General features: G+C 42.5%; 2 protein-coding genes across 4 annotated transcripts in view; both read left to right on the top strand.

Annotated features, from left to right (window-relative positions):
• LOC123102557 (putative pectinesterase 63) overlaps positions 1–1,676 on the top strand; it is a 7,990-nt gene extending 6,314 nt beyond the window's left edge. Inside the window, exons 3-5 of the mRNA XM_044523954.1 lie at positions 626–832; positions 933–1,183; positions 1,284–1,676. Coding sequence (XP_044379889.1) covers positions 626–832; positions 933–1,183; positions 1,284–1,455 — 630 coding nt within the window. The 3' untranslated portion in view covers positions 1,456–1,676. The remainder of the gene's footprint in view (positions 1–625; positions 833–932; positions 1,184–1,283) is intronic.
• Positions 1,677–4,958: 3,282 nt separating this feature from the next.
• On the top strand, positions 4,959–8,259 carry LOC123102558 (uncharacterized). Of its 3 annotated transcripts, none has more exons than XM_044523955.1 (9): positions 4,959–5,241; positions 5,333–5,432; positions 5,549–5,676; positions 5,775–5,914; positions 6,004–6,072; positions 6,152–6,290; positions 6,469–6,531; positions 6,596–6,701; positions 7,927–8,259. In XM_044523955.1, the coding sequence occupies exons 1-9, from the start codon at positions 5,142–5,144 to the stop codon at positions 8,006–8,008; spliced, it is 927 nt and encodes a 308-aa protein (XP_044379890.1). In that variant the 5' UTR covers positions 4,959–5,141; the 3' UTR covers positions 8,009–8,259. The 3 variants fall into 3 exon arrangements, with proteins under 3 accessions (XP_044379890.1, XP_044379893.1, XP_044379891.1); XM_044523956.1 differs by having other exon boundaries at positions 4,979–5,241; positions 6,658–6,701; XM_044523958.1 differs by lacking the exon at positions 6,596–6,701 and having other exon boundaries at positions 4,969–5,241.
• The last annotated feature ends 19,592 nt before the right edge of the window (positions 8,260–27,851 follow it).

Genomic DNA, 27,851 nt, shown 5'->3' with positions numbered 1-27,851 from the left:
ATGCCGATGGAGCAGTAGCTCGGCAGAGAGGAGGAGGAACTGTGGCTGCAGTATGCAGAGACCATCGTGGTGCCTACTTGGGATCATCATCGGTGGCCTTCCCAGGTGTTCTTGATCCGGTTATGTTAGAGACATACGCCTGCAGAGAAGCTTTGGCACTCGCAAAAGACCTCAATCTTCAGAAATTCGTCATTGCATCGGACTGTCAGGAGGTGATCAACGACATAAACAGAGGAACGGGGGGTCCCCATGCAGCTATAGTACATGAAATCATAGGTCGGCAGTCGAGTTTTCAGTTTAGCTCTTTTATTCATGAGCGTAGAAACCATAATTTTGAGGCTCACAAACTTACCAAGTTTGCTTGTAATTTAGATCGGGGTAGACATGTATGGCTGGGTATGCCTCATAACCCGACCATTGTACCGATGAATATTATCTTGGAATAAAGCTTGGCAGGTTATTCTAAAAAAAATGAAATTGGCCGCTATATTTTTTTAAAGCTAATTGGCCGCTATATTTGGAACATTTATGTATTTGTCTATTTTTTTGAAACATTTATGTGAATAACATGTAAACATTATGAAATTATGAGATTTTTCTTTAAGCGGCCTGCTCTTCATGGCAGAACCACGCACCATTGGCAAAGGCGGGTCAAGAGGGCGGGCAAGCGGTGGCGCTGCGGTTGTTCGGCACCAAGGCCGCCTTCTACAACTGCACCATTGACGGCGGGCAGGACACGCTCTACGACCACAAGGGCCTCCACTACTTTAAGAATTGCATCATCCGAGGGAGCGTCGACTTTATCTTTGGCTTCGGGAGGTCCCTCTACACGGTAATTAACCAAACAAACATCTACATTCACACATGTCCTAAGTGAGGTAGGCAATGATATTTGATGCATTTTATGGTGACACCCACGCGCATGCGTGCAGGACTGCACGATCATGTCGGTGACGACGGAGATAGCAGTGCTGACGGCGCAGCAGCGGAGCAAGGGCATTGACGATAAGGACGCCATCGAGAGCGGGTTCTCGTTCGTGCGGTGCAAGATCTTCGGACTGGGCCAGATCTACCTCGGAAGGGCATGGGGGGACTCGTCGCGGGTGGTCTACTCCTTCACGGACATGAGCAAGGAGGTGGTGCCCGTCGGCTGGGACAAATGGAAGGTCGAGAAGCCAGATCGGTAACTATAGCACGTGTTACCTCTCACTTAATTTGGCCTCACCATTTCACATCGCACAAATTTTAACTGGCGGGCCGGCTGGTGATGATGGTTGCTGCAGGAAGGGTGGTGTATTCTACGGGGAGTACAAGTGCAGCGGGCCCGGGGCCATGTCCAACGAGAGGATCGGGTGGGCGCGGGTGCTCGACGACGCGCAGGCGAGGCCCTTCACCGGCTCGCACTTCGTCTACGGCAACTCCTGGATCCTACCCCCGCCCAAAAGCAACTTTTAGGTTGCTCAAAAAAGTAATTACTAAGTAGCTCATTTGTCACCAACTGTGTATCAGAGACCTCTACTATTTTTTTTGAATTGTTTGAATTGCTTATTACATTACATGGCGATAGCGAAAGCCTGTATAGTTGGCTTTAAGGAGGATTTGTAATAAATTATGTAAGAGCATTTTCAACAGATGATTTAATATAGGGCAACTATCCAAAAAACTAACTTTTAAGATATTTGGACCAAAAAATACAGCTCCAGCGGCTGATACTACAGAGTATTTGGGAGCACTTCCATATTTTTGCCCGCACGTGCAACAAATATGCGATGACCACAGGGCTGCTGCAAAATAGACCGAAGCCATGCGGAGCCCAACTGTCACGCTGAAATTTTCGACCATCGCACCTGCCACCATCCTACAACTGCCGCTGGCGGGATCTCCACCGCCATGCCGTGTGTCCACCGTCCATACCCGTCTCAGCCAACAGATGGGATCTTCGTGGAACAGGAGCTTACGGCGGCGATAAAATTCTTCAGAAAATATGGCGAAGGGTTTTGATGTTTATAGAGAATTATGGCGGTGGAATCAGGTCAAGGCAGTGTAAGGGGGCACACATGTCCAGGTGGCTCACCCTTCCCTAGGGCACGCGGGGCGGCCGTGTGGGCCCTTGGCTTCTTGTCTCGATCTCTTCCGAAGCTTCATCTGGGTACTTTGGCACGCATGACTATATCTCGCTTTATGTAAGACAATAGCATGTCTTGCCTCAAGCAGCCGCCAAAATGGGCCGGCCCTGCACGGACAACAGGCCTTTAGCGCCCTCTTTTCTCATTTCTCATTTTTCATTTTATAGTTTTGCTTTTGTTTTTTTACTTTATGTTTTAATACAAAATTTAAAAATGTTAATTGTGCACTGTAAAATATTAAACGTGTATAGAAAAATATTTTTAATGTATATAAAAATTGTATAATGTGTATGAAGAAAGTAGACATCAATACATAGATATGAAAAATGTTAATCGTGTATTTGAAAAATGATAGACGTGTATATATAAAATTTCCTGATGTATTAAAAAAATGTGCAATGTGTATGAAAAAGTAGGCATAAAAATAATATATTGAAAAAAATGTTTAATCATGTATATGAGAAATGTTAATTATGTATTTCTGAAATATTAAATAAAAATTGTTCCTGGTGTATAAGTAGAATGTAGGATTTGTATGAAAAAACGTTGACATAAAAAATATGTTTAAACAAAGGTTAATCATGAATTTGAAAGAAATGATCAATGTTTACACACAAAAAATGTTTATACAATGTAAAAAAATGTGTAGGTTAAAAAATGTACATGATATTTTAAAGAAATAATAACGTGTTTTTGAAAAATGTCCATGAAGTTTTTTTAATTTTCTATACAATGCTAACAAATGTTTGCGTAGTTTAAGAAAATATTTATTGTCATTAGAAAAATGTTCATTGTGTATTTGAAGAAGGTTAACCATGTATTCAAAACCATTTATTGAATAATATTCTTGTCTCAAATTTTTTTTATTGAATAATATTCAACGAGTATCAAAATTTTCACGTGTACACTAAAATTATATATCATGTACTTACAATAAACATTTTTCAAATAAGGTAGACTTGTGTTAAAAAATTAAAACCAACAAAAGGAGCATAAAAGAAACTAAAAATACTGAAGAAAATAAGGAAAGGAAAAAAACGAAAACCGAGAAAGAAAACTAGTGAAAAATAAAGAAAAAACAATAAAGATCAAGAAAGAAACAAAGAAATCAGTAAAATACAAAGAAAACAGAAAAAACAAAGAAAGCGAATCAAGAAACAATGAAAACCAAAGAGAAAAAGAAAGTGATGACCAAAAAAACCGAGCCAAAAACCAGTACAGACCCAACAAAAGCAAAAGCGTCTTGATTGCCCAGTGAACAAGAACAAACTTCGCTAAAATATAGAAGCGAACAAGAACAAACAGGAAAAATAGGCCGGCCCAACAGCTACACGTGGAGTATTCCTTCAGGCAACGCTGTAAGCGAGATATAGGGACCGGATGGCGGCGGGCTCTGCACCGCAGATCCAGGGCGGATAGTCGCCACGGCGGACCCTATGAGGCGGAGGCGGTGTCTCATGCGAGGAGGCCGGGGGTGGCAGTCAGGGCTGCGCCCCTGCAGTGCGGCGGCGATGGGAGCCTTCATGGCCGGCAGTGTGGCGGCTGCATGCGCATGGGTGGCCCCGATGGCTGCGGATCCGGCATCTTGTCCAGATCCGTATCGGTATGGCCTTGGCCGGCCGGTGGCGTGAGGAAGACCGGTGAGGGGCGGCTAGAGGCTCCCTGCCGGCGTGCCGACGACGACCCTCGTCTCCATGGCGAGGCTCCATTCGGTTCCAACTAGCTGCGAGGTTGGTGGGACGCGACTTCCGGTGAAAATCGCGCCGACTTCGGTCATGGCGAACAATGGAGGCGTCTATGACATCGTTCTCTTCTCGAGGCATCATTGTTGCAGGTCGTGGCACCCCACTCGTGATACTTCGGAGGAAACCTAGATCTGGATCTACCGGATCAGACAATGATGGTACCTTTGATGCCATTATCCCTCCTGTGGGCATCCTTTTGAGCAAGTGCTGGTTTGACGGGACAAGCGGAAGAGCGGTGTCTCATCTACCGCAAGACTGACGACGGATCCCGGTGGCATGGCACCGCGGAGGTTCAGCGACGGTCGCGCGTGGACGGATACATGCAGCACTGCAGCATGGTGGAGTTGTTTCGCGTCGTGGTGACGTCGACGGCAGGCCAGGCAAGGTCGATGGGTCATTTACTGCTCTGGAGATGGACTGGTGGAAGATGGTGGTGGCAGCCTCTGAGAGTGCGTTGGCCCGGTATGGGACCCAGTCCCGGTGTGTGGCTGGGCTGGGACATCCGGCTTTAGATGTTAGGGTTTGGTGCGATGTCCGTTTGGTATTCGGAGCGGATATTGGGCACACTTTCATCAATGGGATAGGAGTAGCAGCAAGTGTTGCCTAGATGGTGGCTTAAGGCTGACTGATGTATTACTTTGTATGGTTTCTGTGAATAATTAATAAAATGGCCGCATGCATCGTCCAGATACAGAGCCCAGGGTCTATCCTCCTTTTCAAAAAAGAAAATCTGCTTAATTGTTATCTTTGTCCTTACTTCAGTTATTTTGATCGAATTCAGGCTGTCGCTGCTTCAAGGATGAAAGGAGAGTATCCATACAGAGTTGGTCAACCCGAGTGTCAAGTGGGTTCGGTTTCTTATTGGCTCCCAAAATCATTATATCTACATTTGATTCTGCTCATATGTATTTTTGAACACACACCTTGTCTTATGCCGCTTTCATCATGTAGGGCCTTCAGAGTCTGGAAAGAAAGTCAAGGTCTCAGGTTTCTTAAGTTTGTAAGGTTCAGAACTTGGGTTCTGATTTTTTGATGGTGATTGGTATGTTTAGAGCCATACGCTAGCCAGCAATTTTTCTGGCCACAAGAAATATCAGAAACTAAAGAGGCAGAATGGAAAAGGACAGTGCCATACGCTCCAACCACCAACTTCTGGTGAGGCACCCTTGCTTGCAGATACCACATTACCACACCCACAGCTCCACCCCAGAATCCATAAAGCCTCCACAACAACAATGGGAGCTAAGCTTCCGAGCTCAGCAATTTCAGGATGCTGATGCCGTTTCTAGCTCAGACCTCTCAAACTACACGCCCTGTTGCGAGCTGTTTTGGGCTGCATCGCCGCCACCCGCCGCGGAATTTCGGCCGATGTCAGATCTTGATCTAGTTCTTGCTTGATCTTTATGCTTTTTTCCAAGTATATGCATATACCCAACTTTGAACTAAATCTTCCTGGTGCAGATTGTAGATGGTGGGGGACAAGAAGCAGGTCAATCCATTCCCCTCGCAGCGTATTTGGACCCAACAATGGCGCTCCATCTAGTGATACTGTGAAGAAAAGGTGCGGAACTCTTGTTCGAGCTAATGATTTACCTTGAGACCACAAAACTGAAATGTTCATCCTCAGATTTACATGGCGTTATAGTAGTACACACGCTGACTTGGTAGCATTGGCAGAAAGATAGTGGAGCACATTATTCTGCTCAGAGCCAAGCCAAACATCTCAGATGCTGAAGAAAAGGACATGCTTGATTACTTATATACATCTCAGTATCAGATGAGAGGGATACTCACTGTGTCATTAGGTAAGGGACTTGCATCTATCTATTGATGGAAAATTCATTCGAGTACTGAACTGCACTTTGAATTTATATATTTGCAAACATGTGTCTCTTGGGTGCAGGCCGCATAGAGGGCCCTAATAGCGAGAGCTTCACGCATGCTGTATTCATGCGTTTCCAACAGAAAGAAGACATTGCAAAGTTCCAGAATAGCTCATACTATTTCAATGTTCTCGACGAGCATGTGAAACCCGTTTCCTATGTACGCCTCACCGCGTAATCCTCCTTTCCAGTTCTTAGACTGTACTGATCTCATTGCATTGTGAGAGTCACTGCTTGGATAACTTACAGGGCTTGGTTTCTGTAGATTTTGAATCTGAGGTGGAAGATGACATTATCCCTCTCTTTCGGAGGGGCGAGGTAACGTAATTGACTGTCATCTTCCTCTTTTGCTTAGCATTGCATCTGATCTGAACATAATTTTTGCTTTGCTCAACAGGATTTCAACTACGGAGTCGAGTTTATGCTGTTGATATCTTTCCTGGAGACTGCATCCAGAGAGTCTGTGGAGGATGCATTAGCCCATCTTCAAAAGCTGATCATCCACTACAATTCTTTCATTGTTCAGGCAACCTCAGGTATGACAAAAAAGGGGTTTATTTTTCTTCTGCCGTCAGATTTCCAATATGACAATTAATTTGCAGTGCACCTTCTATCTTGATCTGCTTGAAAAATTGTAATTTGCACAAACTTTCCCCTGCATAATTTTTCCTTGGTCTGAAAGAACCAATCCTGATATTATATTTCAAAAAGCAGGTTGCTGTCTGGATCATATGGATAGTCTGTACAGTCACGCTGCAGTTATCCGTTTTCCATCAAGTAAGTTCTCCCTACATTTTGTTTTTGTTCCCTTTCAGAGTCCCTGAATTATATAGATGTATAGCAAAGCTAGATGACGGGGATCGTCGGCGGGGCCGATTACTACAATTTTCTTGTTTCCTGCAGTTGACGACTTCAAATTATTCAAGGAGAGCACGGAATACAAGGATGTAAGACTTCTGCATTTTCATCGATAGGAATTTGGGAGTCAGTTTTTTTTTTTTGAAAAGGGGGACTCCCCGGCCTCTGCATCAGAGTGATGCATACGGCCATCTTATTAACCAAATAAAGCAGTGCGAACATGGTTCCAAGGTCTCCAAAAGTAATGAAAAAGTAAAGAAAGCTCACACAGAGCCAAAACGGGCTAGAAACACCAACTAGCCATGAAAAGATGCCACAACCGGCTGGCTAAAACTAGGTAGGTAAACTAAATGCCTATCCTATTACATGACCGCCATCCAAACCGGTTGAAGATATCCCGAGCTACCATCTCCCAGCGGAAAGATCCAGTAACCAAATGCTCTCTGGCCTCCGTCGGGGTGAGTAGCGACCACGAACGGATCAGTGCCGTAGTTCGGAATATAACCTGCAAAAAGTGGATATATGATATTCTGTTAAAAACCAAATCATTTCTGCAAGTCCAGATAGTCCACATCAAAGCGCAAACACCAACCCGAATGTGTCTCTCTAAGTCAGGCTCAATCCCATTAAGCCATGTCCCAAATAATGCGTTAACAGAATTCGGTGGATTGATATTAAAAGCAATGTGGACCGTCTGCCAAAGTACTTTGGCCAACGGGCAATCAAAAAAGAGATGTTTGATTGTCTCATTCCGATCACAGAAACTACACCTAGTAGGTCCTGTCCAATTACGCTTTATCAAGTTGTCCTTGGTTAAAATAACTTGTTTATGGACAAACCACATAAACACTTTTATTTTCAAAGGAATTTGGGAGTCAGTAAATTCTGTTATTAATGGGTTTGGAAGAGGAATCTTGTTTCTATCATGGATGGAACAACAATAAGAGATTGACATAATTAAATAAGTGTTCTGAAAACTTGTTTCGCTTTTGTGTAACTTCAGCTCAACAACTTAGAACATTCAGAACCTTGAACCTTTTGGGGACCTAAAAAAGAACCTAGTAACTGTTGCAGTCTAAAAAATGATCAGAAAATATCATTTGGTGCATTTCCAAAACAGAAGCTGAAGCTAGTCTTACAGAATGATGATGATTTGTTGTCTAAAATCAGGAGACACAGAGTTCAACAACTCTGAAACTCCCTACCCATGACAGCAAGAATAATGCACAGCAAGCACCATACTCGATTTTGTCACAAATGCTTGATGAAGTTCCATTTTTAACAATTCCTTTGTGCCTGTCTTGTGAGGTGCAGATGTGGACATCCAAATTTCATCCGGTTACCGAGAGATGTCTCGAGCTGCATTTCGTCGTTGACCCCGTCGGCAACCAGCTGATGTAGATCCTGAGCCCTTGTGCTCTGAAACTGAACCTGAAATGGAACCTTGCCACATCCGAAAGAGAGTTCTTGTGTTGGTGTGCTGTGTGTGTCATCTCATGTTTCTTCGGCTTGGGCGATCTTCTGCCATGTCCAGAGTGGGCTCCACGAGGCAGTGACTGATGAGCGATGTTGTAAGGTCTCTCTTCTTGTTCAGCACGGATGAATGTGTATAGTGTTATAAGAAAAATGGATGTGTGTAGTCGGATATCCAGTAGGGCTCTAGGGAGCATTGGCTCCTGCACGCCAAAAAACATTTTTGCAAATGCCAAAAAAAAATACTAAAATAAAATAAAAATGTAGTATATTTTTACGTCCAAATGTTATCTGCAAATGTTTAGGTGTAAAGCCTAAGCATTTTGATCTGTGCAGGAAAAACGTCAAATTTTTCGCATTTCTTGACCACGTAACTTTGTTTTTAATATTGATGAAACACTATCGTTCTGGTTCGCATCAAAATTGTGAGTTGTCACACAAAAATATTAAAAAACATTGAAAAAGTTGCTACTCCCTCAATACATATTAGTTGAGCGACAATTAATAAGGATTGTTGCTGATTTCTTTATAAAATTGTACTAAATCAACAACCACTTATAAGGATCGTATGGAGTATTATTTTTTAACTTACTATTCATCGTTTCTTAATTTTATTCCTCGTATATAGTGGAATGTGAAATGCTCCCTGGAACCCAAAGGCCATGCCCGTGTATAGTGGAATGTGAAATTATCAACGAAACCATGCTGTTAGTACTTAAATTTCTACAAGTCAAAATTATTAATTGCTACAAAACTATAATAATTTTTGGGAGGAAATATCATTTAATCACGGTACTGCTTTCTAAAACTATTGCTCCAAAAACTAAGTAGTGACATAAAATTGTTTCTTAATTTTATTCCTCGTATATAGGGTTACATGTTAGAATAATCCAAGACGCATAATCGATCATCCGAGAAACGAACAATCACACGAGATAGGACACCAAGATTTGTTAACAAGGTTCACCGAACATCAGCTACATCCTCGGGGCATGAGTACGGGTGCTCCTCTCCTTGACACCGTCACAATACCCCGGCCGCCGACACACGCCGTCAGCTTCTTATGCGTGCCTATGCTATTATGTTGGCATAAGTTACATCGTGTATCTACCCCCCATATTATATATGTCATGACCCAGTCCCAAGAGATGCCCCAAATCTCTGCGTTTACTGTGCCAGTCTCTGGATCAATAGCTGACACGCACAGTCAACAATGAAATACCAAAAATACATTACATGTCATAGTATTCCATCGCAGATCTAGTCTCTTTTATGCCTGACATGCTTAGCTCATGAGCTAACTTAGAACAATCATGCAACGGAGGTAATATTCTAGTCTTGTGGCATCCATCCACTCATAGGCAAGAGCTGAGTATAGCATCGTAACCCGAATTCGTATCACTCCTTCGACATGGAAATTCCTGGAACATGATATGTTGCAGCCACAAGGGTCAATACGATGAATGTATTGGCAAGTTTCACGAGGATATGCTGAACTGAAATAAACATGCTACTTGGTGTAAGCCTGATTCCCATTTTGCTAACAGATCTCAGTAGAGTTGCTCAAAAGTTGTCTATAACCAGGGAAATGGCTAATCATGATCAGTTTTATGCACTCTGCAGAGGTTTGTCTACATTACCCATGATTCCGAATCACACCCTTCTACTACTAAACTTCACTTGTGAAGTAGCTAGGTAGACCAAGATGCTTTTGGGAGGCGGTAACCCACGCCCAATGGTAGACCCAGTCAACCTACATGCAAAAATCTACACCAGCTGGTCATGTCATAGGGGTTCCCACAACTTACTTAGTCAAGACATAACCCATACTGACTCATGGTTACACATAGTAGCTACTCAACCTTGAACTTGTGCAATCCCTTTGAGCCTGGGCGGTCACCCATTGGTGAGCTCCTCCTGCAGGTAAATCATAGACATGGGCTTGCGGGAATCACCCCAGTTTCCCATCAAAGAATATTGATGACCCACAAGTATAGGGGATCAATCGTAGTCCTTTCGATAAGTAAGAGTGTCGAACCCAACGAGGAACAGAAGGAAATGACAAGTGGTTTTTGGCAAGGTATTTTCTGCAAACACTGAAATAGTCGGTAACAGGTAGTTTGATAGCAAGATAATTTGTAACGGAAGAGTAACAATAACGGTAAATAAAGTGCAGGAAGGTATCCCAATCCTTTTGTGGCAAAGGACAGGCCAAAACAGTCTCTTATAATAAGCAAAGTGTTCTTGAGGGCACACGAGAATTTCATCTAGTCACTTCCATCATGTTGGTTTGATTCACATTCGCTACTGATAATTTGATATGTGGGTGGACCGGTGCTTGTGTGTTGTTCTTACTTGAACAAACCTCCCACTTATGATTAACCCCCTTGCAAGAATCCGCAACTACGAGAAAGGTATTAAGATAAAATCTAACCATAGAATTAAACATTTGGATCCAAATCGGTCCCTTACGAAGTAGCGCATTGAAGGAAATATGCCCTAGAGGCAATAATAAAGTTGTTATTTATATTTACTTATATCATGATAAATGTTTATTATTCATGTTAGAATTGTATTAACCGGAAACTTAATACATGTGTGAATACATAGACAAAACAAAGTGTCCCTAGTATGCCTCTACTTGACTAGCTCGTTAATCAAAGATGGTTAAGTTTCCCGACCATAGACATGTGTTTTCATTCGATGAACGAGATCACATCATTAGGAGAATGATGTGATGGACAAGACCCATCCGTTAGCCTAGCATAATGATTGTTAAGTTTTATTGCTATTGCTTTCTTCATGACTTATACATATTCCTTTGACTATGAGATTATGCAACTCCCGAATACCGGAGGAACGCCTTGTGTGCTATCAAACATCACAACGTAACTGGATGATTATAAAGATGCTCTACAGGTGTCTCCAAAGGTGTTTGTTGGGTTGACATAGATCGAGATTAGGATTTGTCACTCTGAGTATCGGAGAGGTATCTCTGGGCCCTCTCGGTAATGCACATCATGATAAACCTTGCAAGCAATGTAACTAATGAATTAGTTGTGGGATGATGTATTACGGAACGAGTAAAGAGACTTGCCGGTAACGAGATTGAACTAGGTATGAGGATACCGACGATCGAATCTCGGGCAAGTAACATACCGATGACAAAGGGAATAACGTATGTTGTCATTGCGGTTTGAACAATAAAGATCTTCATAAAATATGTAGGAACCAACATGAGCATCCCGGTTCCGCTGTTGGTTATTGATCAGAGATGTGTCACGGTCATGTCTACATAGTTCTCGAACCCGTAGGGTCTGCACGCTTAACGTTCGATGACGATTTGTATTATGAGTTATGTGTTTTGGTGACCGAAGATTCTTCGGAGTCCCTGATGAGATCACGGACATGACGAGGAGTCCCGAAATGGTCGAGAGGTAAAGATTGATATATTGGACGATAGTATTCGGACACCGGAATGGTTCCGGAGTGTTCGGGTATTTTTCTGAGTACCGGGAGGTTACCGGAACCCCCCGGGAAAGTAATGGGCCAACATGGGCCATAGGGGAGAGAGAGGGGAGCCCACAAGGGGTGGCGCGCACCCCCCATGGGCTGTCCGAATTGGACAAGGGGAAGGGGGCGCGCCCCCGCCCCTTTCCTTCTCCCTCTCCCTCTCCTTCCATTTTCCCCTCTGAAAGAAAGGAAAGGGGGGCCCGACAATGACTAGGAGTCCTAGTCGCCCCCCACTTGGGCGCGCCCCTAGGGCTGGCCTCCTCCCCTCCTCCTTTATATACGGGGGCAGGGGGCACCCCAAAGCACATCAATTGTTCTCTTAGCCGTGTGCGGTGCCCCCCTCCACAGTTTACTCCTCCGGTCATATTGTCGTAGTGCTGAGGCGAAGCCCTGCGCGGATCACATCACCATCACCATCACCACGACGTCGTGCTAACGAAACTCTCCCTCGACACTTTGCTGGATCAAGAGTTCGGGGGACGTCATCGAGCTGAACGTGTGCTGAGCTCAGAGGTGTCGTATGTTCGGTGCTTGATCGGTTGGATCACGAAGACGTTCGACTACATCAACCGCATTAAGTTAACACTTCCGCTTTCGGTCTACGAGGGTACGTGGGCACACTCCCCCCTCTCGTTGCTATGCATCTCCTAGATAGATCTTGCGTGATCGTAGGAATTTTTTTGAAATTGCATGCTACATTCCCCTACAGTGGCATTCGAGCCAAGTCTATGCGTAGATGATATGCATGAGTAGAACACAAAGAGTTGTGGGCGATCATAGTCATACTGCTTACCACCAACATCTTATTTTGATTCAGCGGTATTGTTGGATGAAGTAGCCCGGACCAACCTTACATGACCACGTTCATGAGACCAGTTCCACCGACAGACAACTTGTTTTGCATAAAGGTGGCTGGCGGGTGTCTATTTCTCCAACTTTAGTTGAATCAAATTTGACTACGACCGGTCCTTTTTGAAGGTTAAAACAACATACTTGATGAAAAACCATTGTGGTTTTGATGCGTAGGTAAGAACGGTTCTTACTAGAAGCCCATAGCAGCCACGTAAAACTTGCAACAACAAAGTAGAGGACGTCTAACTTGTTTTTGCAGGGCATATTGTGATGGGATATGGTCAAGACATGATGAGATATACGTTATTGTATGAGATGATCATGTTTTGTAAAAGTTATTGGCAACTGGCAGGAGCCTTATGTTTGTCGCTTTATTGTATGAAATGCAATCACCATGTAATTGCTTTACTTTATCACTATGCGTTAGCGATAGTTGTAGAAGTAATAGTTGGCGAGCCGACATTGATGCTATGATGGAGATCATGGTGTCAAGCCGGTAATGATGGAGATCATGATGGTGCTTTGGAGATGAAGATCAAAGGCACAAGATGATGATGGCCATATCATGTCACATATTTTGATTGCATGTGATGTTTATCTTTTATGCATCTTATTTTGCTTAAGTACGACGGTAGCATTATAAGATGATCACTCACTAAAATTGCAAGGTATAAGTGTTCTCCCTGAGTATGCACTGTTGCGACAGTTCGTCGTGCTGAGACACCACGTGATGATCGGGTGTGATAAGCTCTACGTTCACATACAACGGGTGCAAGACAATTTTGCACGTGCAGAATACTCGGGTTAAACTTGACGAGCCTAGCATGTATAAACATGGCCTCGGAACACTAAGACCGGAAGGTTGAACATGAATCATATATATAGTAGATATGATCAACGTAGAGATGTTCACCATTGAAAACTACTCCATCTCATGTGATGATCAGACATGGTTTAGTTGATATGGATCACGTGATCATTTAGATGACTCAAGAGATGTCTATCTAAGTGGGAGTTCTTTAGTAATATGATTAATTGATCTTAAATTTATCATGAACTTAGTCCTGATAGTTTTTGCATATCTATGTTGTAGATCAATGGCCCGTGCTACCGTTCCCTTGAATTTTAATGCATTCCTAGAGAAAGCTAAGTTGAAAGATGATGGTAGCAACTACACGGACTGGTTCCGTAACTTGAGGATTATCCTCATTTCTTCAGAGAAGAATTACTTCCTTGATGCACCGCTAGGCGCAAGGCCTACTGCAGGAGCAACTCCCGATGTTATGAACGTCTGGCAAGCTAAATCTGATGACTACTCGATAGTTCAGTGTGCCATGCTTTATGGCTTAGAATCGGGACTTCAAAGACGTTTTGAACATCATGGAGCATATGAGATGTTCCAAGAGTTGAAGTTAATATTTCAAGCAAGTGCCCGAGTTGAGAGATATGAAGTCTCCAACAAGTTCTATAGCTGCAAGATGGAGGAGAATAGTTATGTCAGTGAACACATACTCAGAATGTCTGGGTACCATAACCACTTGACTCAGCTGGGAGTTAATCTTCCGGATGATAGTGTCATTAACAGAGTTCTTCAATCACTGCCACCAAGCTACAATGGCTTCGTGATGAACTATAATATGCAAGGGATGAACAAGACGATTCCCGAGCTCTTCGCAATGCTTAAGGCTGTGGAGGTAGAAATTAAGAAGGAGCATCAAGTGTTGATGGTTAACAAGACCACTAGTTTCAAGAAAAAGGGCAACTGAAAGAAGGGGAACTTCAAGAAGAATAGCAAGCAAGTTGCTGCTCCCGGGAAGAAGCCCAAATCAGGACCTAAGCCTGAAACTGAGTGCTTCTACTGCAAAGGGACTGGTCACTGGAAGCGGAACTTCCCCAAGTATTTGGCGGATAAGAAGGATGGCAAAGTGAAAGGTATATTTGATATACATGTTATTGATGTGTACCTTACTAATGCTCATAGTAGCGCCTGGGTATTTGATACTAGTTTTGTTGCTCATATTTGCAACTCGAAATAGGGGCTACAGATTAAACGAAGATTGGCTAAGGACGAGGTGACGATGCGCGTCGAAAATGGTTCCAAGGTCGATGTGATTGCCGTCGGCATGCTACCTCTACATCTATCTTCAGGACTAGTTTTAGACGTGAATAATCGTTATTTGGTGCCAGCATTCAGCATGAACCTTATATCTGGATCTTGCTTGATGCGAGACGGTTATTCATTTAAATCAGAGAATAATGGTTGTTCTATTTATATGAGTAATATCTTTTATGGTCATGCACCCTGGATGAGTGGTCTATTTTTGTTGAATCTCGATCGTGGTGATACACATATTCATAATATTGATGAAAAAGATGCAAAGTTAATAATGATAGTGCAACTTATTTGTGGCACTGCCGTTTAGGTCATATTGGTATAAAGCGCATGAAGAAACTTCATGCAGATGGGCTTTTGGAATCACTTGATGCTTGCGAACCATGCCTCATGGGCAAGATGACTAAGACTCCGTTCTCTGTAACAATGGAGTGAGCCACTGACTTATTGGAAATAACACATACTGATGTATGCGGTCCGAGGAGTGTTGAGGCTCGCGGCGGGTATCGTTATTTTCTGACCATCACAGATGATTTGAGCAGATATGGGTATATCTACTTGATGAAATATATGTCTGAAACATTTGAAAAGTTCAAAGAATTTCAGAGTGAAGTGGAAAATCATCATAACAAGAAAATAAAGTTTCTACGATCTGATCGCGGAGGCGAATATTTGAGTTACGAGTTTGGTCTTCATTTAAAACGATGTGGAATAGTTTCACAACTCACGCCACCTGGAACACCACAACGTAATGGTGTGTCCGAACGTCGTACCGTACTTTATTAGATATGGTGCGATGTATGATGTCTCTTACCGATTTACCACTATCGTTTTGGGGTTATGCATTAGAGACAACTGCATTCACGTTAAATAGGGCACCATCTAAATCCATTGAGATGACACCTTATGAACTTTGGTTTGGCAAGAAACCGAAGCTGTCGTTTCTTAAAGTTTGGGTTTGCGATGCTTACGTGAAAAATCTTCAGCCTGATAAGCTCGAACCCAAATCGGAGAAGTGCGTCTTCATAGGATACCCAAAAGAAACTGTTGGGTACACCTTCTATCATAGATCCGAAGGCAAGATATTTGTTGCTAAGAACGGATCCTTTCTAGAGAAGGAGTTTCTCTCGAAAGAAGTGAGTGGGAGGAAAGTAGAATTTGATGAGGTAGTTGTACCTTCTCTCAAATTGGAAAGTAGTTCATCACATAAATCAGTTCCAATGATGCCTACACTAATTAGTGACGAAGCTAATGATGATGGCCATGAAACTTCAGATCAATTTACTACCGAACCTTGTAGGTCAAACAGAGTACGTTCCGCACCAGAGTGGTATGGTAATCCTATTCTGGAAGTCATGTTACTAGACCATGACGAACCTATGAACTATGAGGAAGCGATGATGAGCCCAGATTCCGCAAAATGGCTTGAGGCCATGAAATCTGAGATGGGATCCATGTATGAGAACAAAGTATGGACTTTGGTTGACTTGCCCGATGATCGGAAAGCCATAGAGAATAAATGTATCTTCAAGAAGAAGACTACCGTTGATGGTAATGTTACTATCTACAGAGCTTGACTTGTTGTGAAAGGTTTTCGACAAGTTCAAGGAGTTGACTATGATGAGACCTTCTCACCCGTAGCGATGCTTAAGTCTGTCCGAATCATGTTAGCAATTGCTGCATTTTATGATTATGAAATTTGGCAAATGGACATCAAAACTGCATTCCTTAATGAGTTTCTTAAAGAAGAGTTGTATATGATGCAACCAGAAGGTTTTGTCGATCCTAAAGGTGCTAACAATGTGTGCAAGCTCCAGCGATCCATTTATGGACTGGTGCAAGCCTCTCGGAGTTGGAATATACGCTTTGATAGTGCGATCAAAGCATATGGTTTTATACATACTTTTGGAGAAGCTTGTATTTACAAGAAAGTGAGTGGGAGCTCTGTAGCATTTCTAATATTATATGTGGATGACATATTGTTGATTGGAAATGATATAGAATTTCTGGATAGCACAAAAGGATACTTGAATAAGAATTTTTCAATGAAAGACCTCAGTGAAGCTGCTTATATATTAGGCATCAAGATCTATAGAGATAGATCAGGACGCTTAACTGGACCTTCACAAAGCACATACCTTGATAAAGTTTTGAAGAAGTTCAAAATGGATCAGTCAAAGAAAGGGTTCTTGCCTGTGTTACAAGGTGTGAAGTGGATTCAGACTCAATGCCCGACCACTGCAGAAGATAGAGAGAAAATGAAAGTCATTCCCTATGCCTCTGCTACCTCTTGAGCTTGCGTTGGTTTTCCCCAAAGAGGAAGGGATGATGCAGCAGAGTAGCGTAAGTATTTCTCTCAGTTTTTGAGAACCAAGGTATTAATCCAGTAGGAGGCCACACTCAAGTCCCTGTACCTGCACAAAACGATAGCTACTCGCAACCAACGCGATTAGGGGTTGTCAATCCCTTCACGGTCACTTACAAGAGTGAGATCTGATAGATATAATATTTTTGGTATTTTTGGTATAAAGATGCAAAGTAAAAAGTAAAGGCAAAGTAAAAAGCAAAACAAGATTAAAGTGATGGAGATTAATATTATGAGAATAGACCCGGGGGCCATAGGTTTCACTAGTGGCTTCTCTCAAGAGCATAAGTATTCTACGGCGGGTGAACAAATTACTGTTGAGCAATTGACAGAATTGAGCATAGTTATGAGAATATCTAGGCATGATCATGTATATAGGCATCACGTCCGTGACAAGTAGACCGAAACGATTCTGCATCTACTACTTTACTCCACTCATCGACCGCTATCCAGCATGCATCTAGAGTATTAAGTTAAAAACAGAGTAACGCTTTAAGCAAGATGACATGATGTAGAGAGATAAATTCATGCAATATGAAATAAACCCCGTATTGTTATCCTCAATGGCAACGATGCAATACGTGCCTTGCTGCCCCTTCTGTCACTGGGAAAGGACACCGCAAGATCGAACCCAAAGCTAAGCACTTCTCCCATGGCAAGAACTACCAATCTAGTTGGCCAAACCAAACGGATAATTCGAAGAGACTTGCAAAGATAACCAATCATACATAAAAGAATTCAGAGAAGATTCAAATATTATTCATAGATAGACTTGATCATAAACCCAAAATTCATCGATCTCAACAAACACACCTCAAAAAGAAGATTACATCGAACAGATCTCCACAAGAGAGGGGGAGAACTTTGTATTGAGATCCAAAAAGAGATAAGAAGCCATCTAGCTACTAACTATGAACCCGAAGGTCTGAGGTAAACTACTCACACTTCATCAGAGAGGCTATGATGATGTAGAAGCCCTCTGTGATGACGGCCCTCTCCGGTGGAGCTCCGGAACAGGCCCCAAGATGGGATCTCGTGTATACAGAAAGTTGCGGCGGTGGAATTAGGTTTTTGGCTCCTGTTCTGATCGTTTGGGGGTACGTAGGTATATATAGGAGGAAGGAGTACGTCGGTGGAGCTCCGAGGTGTTGGGGAATGTAGTAATTTCAAAAATTTCCTACACACGCGCATGATCATGGTGATGCATAGCAACGAGAGGGGAGAGTTTTGTCTACATACCCTTGTAGACCGTTTGCGGAAGCGTTATATCAACGCGGTTGATGTAGTCGTATGTCTTCACGATCCGACCGATCCAAGTACCGAAAGCACGGCACCTCCAAGTTCTGCACACGTTCGGCTCGGTGACGTCCTTGCCTTCTCGATCCAGCAAGAGGGGCGAAGTAGTAGATGAGTTCCGGCAGCACGACGGCGTGGTGACGGTGTTGGTGAAGAACAATCTCCGCAGGGCTTCGCCTAAGCACTATGAAAATAGGACGGAGGATAAACTAGAGGGGACGGGGTTGCGGGCACACGACTTGGTGTTTCTTGATGTTTCTTGGGTGCTAGCCCTACCCCTCTATTTATATGTTGAGCCTTGGGGTCGAAACTTGGAGTAAAAGCATCCATAAAGTCGGTTTTACCCGAAAGGCAAGAGTCCTTCTCGGACTCCAGGGCCAGACGCCAGGGTTCCCGGCGTCTGGACCCTGGCGTCTGGCCCCTGGACTCCGCAAAACTTCCTTTTGCGCTTTCCAAAAACCTTGTGGGCTTTCCCCTTTGGCCCAAATAAAGTGTTCTCGTACCCAAACATTTCGGGAAACATCCGGAACCCCTTCCGGTGAATTCCGGAACCCTTCCGGTGACCAAACACTATTATCCCATGTATCAAACTTTGTCTCCGGACCATTCCGGAGTTTCTCGTCATGTCCGTGATCTCATCCCGGACTCCGAACAACATTCGGTCACCAACATACATAACTCATATAGTACTATATCGTCAACGAACATTAAGCATGCGGACCCTACGGGTTCGAGAACTATGTAGACATGACCAAGACACCTCTCTGGTCAATAACCAATAGCGGGACCTGGATGCCGATATTGGCTCCTACATATTCTATGAAGATCTTTATCGGTCAGACCGCATAACAACATACGTCGTTCCCTTTGTCATCGGTATGTTACTTGCCCGAGATTCGATCGTCGGTATCTCAATACCTAGTTCAATCTCGTTACCGGCAAGTCTCTTTACTCGTTCCGTAATACATCATCCCGCAACTAACTCATTAGTTGCAATGCTTGCAAGGCTTATAGTGATGTGCATTACCGAGTGGGCCCAGAGATACCTCTCCGACAATCGGAGTGACAAATCCTAATCTCGAAATACGCCAACCCAACAAGTACCTTCGGAGACACCTGTAGAGCACCTTTATGATCACCCAGTTACGTTGTGACGTTTGGTAGCACACAAAGTGTTCCTCCGGTAAACGGGAATTGCATAATCTCATAGTCATAGGAACATGTATAAGTCATGAAGAAAGCAATAGCAACAAACTAAATGATCAAGTGATAAGCTACCGGAATGGGTCAAGTCAATCACATCATTCTCCTAATGATGTGATCCCGTTAATCAAATGACAACTCATGTCTATGGTTAGGAAACATAACCATCTTTGATCAACGAGCTAGTCAAGTAGAGGCATACTAGTGACACTCTGTTTGTCTATGTATTCACACATGTATTATGTTTCTGGTTAATACAATTCTAGCATGAATAATAAACATTTATCATGATATAAGGAAATAAATAATAACTTTATTATTGCCTCTAGGGCATATTTCCTTCAATCTCCCACTTGCACTAGAGTCAATAATCTAGTTCACATCGCCATGTGATTTAATACCAATAGTTCACATCACCATGTGATTAACACCCATAGTTCACATCGACATGTGACTTATACCCAAAGGGTTTACTAGAGTCAATAATCTAGTTCGCGTCGCTATGTGATTAACACCCAAAGAGTACTAACGTGTGATCATGTTTTGCTTGTGAGAGAAGTTTAGTCAACGGGTCTGTCACATTCAGATCCGTAAGTATTTTGCAAATTTCTATGTCAACAATGCTCTGCACGGAGCTACTCTAGCTAATTGCTCCCACTTTCAATATGTATCCACATTGACACTTAGAGTCATCTGGATCAGTGTCAAAACTTGCATCGACGTAACCCTTTACGACGAACCTTTTGTCACCTCCATAATCGAGAAACATATCCTTACTCCAGTAAGGATAATTTTGACCAATGTCCAGTGATCTACTCCTAGATCACTACTGTACTCCCTTGCCAAACTCAGGGCAGGGTATACAATAGGTCTGGTACACAGCATGGCATACTTTATAGAACCTATGGCTCAGGCATTGGGAATGACTTTCATTCTCTTTCTATCTTCTGCCGTGGTCGGGCTTTGAGTCTTACTCAATTTCACACCTTTGTAACACAGGCAAGAACTCCTTCTTTGACTGTTCCATTTTGAACTACTTCAAAATCTTGTCAAGGTATGTAATCATTGAAAAACTTATCAAGCGTCTTAATCTATCTGTATAGATCTTGATGCTCAATATGCAAGCAGCTTCACCGAGGTCTTTCTTTGAAAAACTCCTTTCAAACATTCCTTTATGCTTTGTAGAATAACTCTACATTATCTCCGATCAACAATATGTCATACATATACTTATCAGAAATGTTGTAGTGCTCCCACTCACTTTCTTGTAAAAACAGGCTTCACCGCAAGTCTGTATAAAACTATATGCTTTGATCAACTTATCAAAGCGTATATTCCAACTCCGAGATGCTTGCACCAGTCCATAGATGGATCGCTGGAGCTTGCATATTTTGTTAGTACCTTTAGGATTGACAAAACTTTCTTGTTGCATCATATACAACTCTTCTTTAATAAATCCATTAAGGAATGCAGTTTTGTTTATCCATTTGCCAGATTTCATAAAATGCGGCAATTGCTAACATGATTCGGACAGACTTAAGCATAGATACGAGTGAGAAACTCTCATCGTAGTCAACACCTTGAACTTGTCGAAAACCTTTTTGCGACAATTCTAGCTTTGTAGATAGTAACACTACTATTAGCGTCCGCCCTCCTCTTGAAGACCCATTTAATCTCAATGGCTCGCCGATCAATGGTCAAGTCAATCAAAGTCCATACTTTGTTCTCATACATGGATCTCATCTCAGATTTCATGGCCTCAAGCCATTTCGCGGAATCTGGGCTCATCATCGCTTCCTCATAGTTCATAGGCTCGTCATGGTCAAGTAACATGACCTCCAGAATAGGATTACCGTACCACTCTGGTGCGGATCTCACTCTGGTTTACCTACGAGGTTCGGTAGTAACTTGATCTGAAGTTACATGATTATCATCATTAGCTTCCTCACTAATTGGTGTAGTAGTCACAGGAACAGATTTCTGTGATGAACTACTTTCCAATAAGGGAGCAGGTACAGTTACCTCATCAAGTTCTACTTTCCTCCCACACACTTCTTTTGAGAGAAACTCCTTCTCTAGAAAGGATACATTCAAAGAAACGAATAACTTGCCTTCGGATCTGTGATAGAAGGTGTACCCAACATTTTCTTTTGGGTATCCTATGAAGACGCACTTCTCCGATTTGGGTTTGAGCTTATCAGGTTGAAACCTTTTCACATAAGCATTGCAACCTCAAACTTTAAGAAACAATAGCTTAGGTTTCTTGCCAAACCATAGTTCATACGGTGTCGTCTCAACGGATTTAGATGGTGCCCTATTTAACGTGAATGCAGCTGTCACTAATGCATAACCCCAAAACGATAGTGGTAGATCGGTAAGAAACATCATAGATCGCACCATATCTAATAAAGTACGGTTATGACGTTCGGACATACCATTACACTGTGGTGTTCCAGGTGGCGTGAGTAGTGAAACTATTTCATATTGTTTTTAACTGAAGGCCAAACTCGTAACTCAAATATTTTACTTCTGCGATCATATCGTAGAAACTTTTAATTTTGTTACGATGATTCTCCACTTCACTCTGAAATTCTTTGAACTTTTCAAATGTTTCAGACTTGTGTTTCATCAAGTAGATATACTCATATCTGCTCAAATCATCTTTGAAGATCAGAAATAATGATACCTGCCGCGAGCCTCAATATTCATCGGACCACATACATCAGTATGTATGATTTCCAACAAATATGTTGCTCGCTCCATTGTTCCGGAGAATGGAGTCTTAGTCATCTTGCCCATGAGGCATGGTTCACAAGCATCAACTAATTCATAATCAAGTGATTCCAAAAGCCCATCAACATGGATTTTCTTCATGCGCTTTACACCAATATGACCTAAACGGCAGTGCCACAAATAATTTGCACTATCATTATTAACTTTGCATCTTTTGGTTTCAATATTATGAATATGTGTATCACTACGATCGAGATCCAACAAACCATTTTCATTGGGTGTGTAACCATATAAGGTTTTATTCATGTAAACAGAACAACAATTTATTCTCTTACTTAAATGAATGACCGTATTGCAATAAATATGATCAAATCATATTCATGCTCAACGCAAACACCAAATAACACTTATTTAGGTTCAACACTAATCCCGAAAGTATAGGGAGTGTGCAATGATGATCATATAAATCTTGGAACCACTTCCAACACACATCGTCACTTCACCCTTAACTAGTCTATGTTCATTTTGTAACTCCCGTTTTGAGTTGCTACTCTTAGCAACTGAACCAATATCAAATACCGAGGGGTTGCTACGAACACTAGTAAAATACACATCAATAATCTGTATATCAAATATACCTTTGTTCACTTTGCCATCCTTCTTATCCGCCAAATACTTGGGGCAGTTCCGCTTCCAGTGACCAGTCCCTTTGCAGTAGAAGCACTTAGTCTCAGGCTTAGGACCAAACTTGGGCTTCTTCACTTGAGCAGCAAATTGCTTGTCGTTCTTCTTGAAGTTCCCCTTCTTCCCTTTGCCCTTTTCTTGAAACTAGTGGTCTTGTCTACCATCAACACTTGATATTTTTCTTGATTTCTACCTTCGTCGATTTCAGCATTACGAAGAGCTTGGGAATCGTTTCCGTTATCCCTTGCATATCATAGTTCATCACGAAGTTCTACTAACTTGGTGATGGTGACTAGAGAATTCTGTCAATCACTATTTTATCTGGAAGATTAACTCCCACTGGATTCAAGTGATTGTAGTACCCAGACAATCTGATCACATGCTCACTGCTTGAGCTATTCTCCTCCATCTTTTAGCTATAGAACTTGTTGGAGACTTCATATCTCTCAACTCGGGTATTTGCTTGAAATATTAACTTCAACTCCTGGAACATCTCATATGGTCCATGACGTTCAAAACATCTTTGAAGTCCCGATTCTAAGACGTTTAAGCATGGCGCACTAAACTATCAAGTAGTCATCATATTGAGCTAGCCAAATGTTCATAACATCTGCATCTGCTCCTGCAATAGGTTTGTCACCTAGCGGTGCATCAAAGACATAATTCTTCTGTGCAGCAATGAGGATAAACCTCAGATCACGGATCCAATCCGCATAATTGCTACTAACATCTTTCAACTTAGTTTTCTCTAGGAACATATCAAAAAAATAGGGGAGCTAAACACGAGCTATTGATCTACAACATAGATATGCTAATACTACCAGGACTAAGTTCATGATAAATTAAAGTTCAATTAATCATATTACTTAAGAACTCCCACTTAGAAAGACATCCCTCTAATCTTCTAAGTGATCATGTGATCCAAATCAACTAAACCATAACCGATCATCACGTGAAATGGAGTAGCTTTCAATGGTGAACATCAATATGTTGATCATATCTACTATATGATTCACGCTCGACCTTTCGGTCTCAGTGTTCCGAGGCCATATCTGCATATGCTAGGCTCGTCAAGTTTAACCTAAGTATTCTGCATGTGCAAAAACTGGCTTGCACCCGTTGTAGATGGACGTAGAGCTTATCACACCCGATCATCACGTGGTGTCTGGGCACGACGAACTTTGGCAATGGTGCATACTCAGGGAGAACACTTTTATCTTGAAATTTAGTGAGAGATCATCTTATAATGCTACCGTCAATCAAAGCAAGATAAGATGCATAAAAGATAAACATCACATGCAATCAATATAAGTGATATGATATGGCTATCATCATCTTGTGCTTGTGATCTCCATCTCCGAAGCACCTTCATGATCACCATCGTCACCGGCGCGACACCTTGATCTCCTTCGTAGCATCGTTGTCGTCTCGCCAATCTTATGCTTCCACGACTATCGCTACCGCTTAGTGATAAAGTAAAGCATTACAGGGCGATTGCATTGCATACAATAAAGCGACAACCATATGGCTCCTGCCAGTTGCCGATAACTCGGTTACAAAACATGATCATCTCATACAATAAAATTTAGCATCATGTCTTGACCATATCACATCACAACATGCCCTGCAAAAACAAGTTAGATGTCCTCTACTTTGTTGTTGCAAGTTTTATGTGGCTGCTACGGGCTTAGCAAGAACCGTTCTTACCTACGCATCAAAACCATAACGATAGTTTGTCAAGTTGGTGTTGTTTTAACCTTCGCAAGGACTGGGCGTAGCCACAATTGGTTCAACTAAAGTTGGAGAAACTGACACCCGCCAGCCACCTGTGTGCAAAGCACGTCGGTAGAACCAGTCTCGCGTAAGCGTACGCGTAATGTCGGTCTGGGCCGCTTCATCCAACAATACCGCCGAACCAAAGTATGACATGCTGGTAAGCAGGATGACTTATATCGCCCACAACTCACTTGTGTTCTACTCGTGCATATGACATCTACGCATAAAACCTGGCTCGGATGCCACTGTTGGGGAACGTAGTAATTTCAAAAATTTCCTACGCACACGCATGATCATGGTGATGCATAGCAACGAGAGGGGAGAGTGTTGTCTACATACCCTTGTAGACCGTTTGCGGAAGCGTTATATCAACATGGTTGATGTAGTCGTACGTCTTCACGATCTGACCGATCCAAGTACCGAAAGCACGGCACCTCCGAGTTTTGCACACGTTCGGCTCGGTGACGTCCTCGCCTTCTCGATCCAGCAAGAGGGGCGAAGTAGTAGATGAGTTCCAGCAGCACGACGGCGTGGTGACGGTGTTGGTGAAGAACAATCTCCGTAGGGATTTGCCTAAGCACTACGAAAATAGGACGGAGGATAAACTAGAGGGGACGGGGTTGCCGGCACACGGCTTGGTGTTTCTTGATGTTTCTTGGGTGCTAGCCCTACCCCTCTATTTATATGTTGAGCCTTGGGGTCGAAACTTGGAGTAAAAGCCTCCACAAAGTCGGTTTCACCCGAAAGTCAAGAGTCCTTCTCGGACTCCTGGCGTCTGGCCCTTGGACTCCGCAAAACTTCCTTTTGCGCTTTCCAAAAACCTTGTGGGCTTTCCCCTTTGGCCTAAATAAAGTGTGCTCGTACCCAAACATTTCGGGAAATATCCGGAACCCCTTCCGGTGAATTCCGGAACCCTTCTGGTGACCAAACACTATTATCCCATATATCAAACTTTATCTCCGGACCATTCCGGAGTTCCTCGTCATGTCCGTGATCTCATCCCGGACTCCGAACAACATTCGGTCACCAACATACATAACTCATATAGTACTATATCGTCAACGAACATTAAGCGTGCGGACCCTATGGGTTCGAGAACTATGTAGACATGACCGAGACACCTCTCTGGTCAATAACCAATAGCGGGACCTGGATGCCCATATTGGCTCCTACATATTCTACGAAGATCTTTATCAGTCAGACCGCATAAAAACATATGTTGTTCCCTTTGTCATCGGTATGTTACTTGCCCGAGATTCGATCATCGGTATCTCAATACCTAGTTCAATCTCGTTACCGGCAAGTCTCTTTACTCATTTCGTAATACATCATCCCGCAACTAACTCATCAGTTGCAATGCATGCAAGGCTTATAGTGATGTGCATTGCCGAGTGGGCCCAGAGATACCTCTCCGACAATCGGAGTGACAAATCCTAATCTCGAAATACGCCAACCCAACAAGTACCTTCGGAGACACCTGTAGAGCACCTTTATGGTCACCCAGTTACGTTGTGACGTTTGGTAGCACACAAAGTGTTCCTTCGGTAAACGAGAGTTGCATAATCTCATAGTCATAGGAACATGTATAAGTCATGAAGAAAGCAATAGCAACAAACTAAACGATCAAGTGCTAAGCTAACAGAATGGGTCAAGTCAATCACATCATTCTCCTAATGATGTGATCCCGTTAATCAAATGACAACTCATGTCTATGGTTAGGAAACATAACCATCTTTGATCAACGAGCTAGTCAAGTAGAGGCATACTAGTGACACTCTGTTTGTCTATGTATTCACACATGTATTATGTTTCCGGTTAATACAATTCTAGCATGAATAATAAACATTTATCATGATATAAGGAAATAAATAATAACTTTATTATTGCCTCTAGGGCATATTTCCTTCACGAGGGGCCCACGAGGCAGGGGGCGCGCCCTAGGGGGGAGGGGGCGCCCCCCACCCTCGTGACCGCCTCTCTGATGCCTTGGCGTAGGGTCCAAGTCTCCTGGATCACGTTCGGTGAGAAAATCATGTTCCCGAAGGTTTCATTCCGTTTGGACTCCGTTTGATATTCCGTTTCTTTGAAACACTGAAATAGGCAAAAAAACAGCAATTCTGGGTTGGGCCTCCGGTTAATAGGTTAGTCCGAAAAATAATATAAAAGTGGAAAATAAAGCCCAATATAGTCCAAAACAGTAGATAATATAGCATGGAGAAATCAAAAATTATAGATACGTTGGAGACGTATCAGGCATCCCCAAACTTAATTCCTGCTCGTCCTCGAGTAGGTAAATGATAAAAAGAGAATTTTTGATGCGGAGTGCTACTTGGCATAATTTCAGTGCAAATCTTCTTACTTGTGATATGAATATTCAGATTCGAAAGATTCAAGACAAAAGTTTATATTTACATAAAAATAATAATACTTCAAGCATACTAACAAAGCAATCATGTCTTCTCAAAATAACATGGCCAAAGAAAGTTATCCCTACAAAGTCATATAGTCTGGCTATGCTCTATCTTCACCACACAAAGTATTTAAATCATGCACAACCCCGATGACAAGCCAAGCAATTGTTTCATACTCTAACTTTTTCAAAACCTTTTCAATCTTCACGCAATACATGAGCGTGAGCCATGGATATAGCACTATAGGTGGAATAGAATGGTGGTTGTGGAGAAGACAAAAAAGGAGGAGATAGTCTCACATCAACTAGGCGTATCAACGGGCTATGGAGATGCCCATCAATAGATATCAATGTGAGTGAGTAGGGATTGCCATGCAACGGATGCACTAGAGCTATAAGTATATGAAAGCTCAAAAAGAAACTAAGTGGGTGTGCATCCAACTTGCTTGCTCATGAAGACCTAGGGCAATTTGAGGAAGCCCATCATTGGAATATACAAGCCAAGTTCTATAATTAAAGATTCCCACTAGTATATGGAAGTAATAACATGAGAGACTCTCTACTATGAAGATCATGGTGCTACTTTGAAGCACAAGTGTGGTAAAAGGATAGTAACATTGTCCCTTCTCTCTTTTTCTCTCATTTTTTTATTTTTATTTGGGCCTTTTCTCTTTTTTATGGCCTCTTTTTTACTTGGGCTTCTTTGGCCTCTTTTTTTCGTCCGGAGTCTCATTCCGACTTATGGGGGAATCATAGTCTCCATCATTCTTTCCTCATATGGGACAATGCTCTAAAAATGATGATCATCACACTTTTATTTT

This window comes from Triticum aestivum, chromosome 5A (genome assembly GCF_018294505.1).
Source record: "Triticum aestivum cultivar Chinese Spring chromosome 5A, IWGSC CS RefSeq v2.1, whole genome shotgun sequence".
NCBI classification, from domain to species: domain Eukaryota; kingdom Viridiplantae; phylum Streptophyta; class Magnoliopsida; order Poales; family Poaceae; genus Triticum; species Triticum aestivum.
The sequence above is the reverse complement of the archived record's forward strand: the minus strand, read 5'-3'. Positions and strand labels throughout refer to the sequence as shown.

Bases quoted from the DNA above. Each gene is read 5' to 3' on its own strand.
- LOC123102558 (XM_044523955.1), top strand. From the start codon at position 5,142: ATGCTGATGCCGTTTCTAGCTCAGACCTCTCAAACTACACGCCCTGTT. The intron at 5,915-6,003 runs GTACGCCTCACC...GATAACTTACAG, and splicing joins ATGTGAAACCCGTTTCCTAT to GGCTTGGTTTCTGTAGATTT. The intron at 6,291-6,468 runs GTATGACAAAAA...TTCAAAAAGCAG, and splicing joins CATTGTTCAGGCAACCTCAG to GTTGCTGTCTGGATCATATG.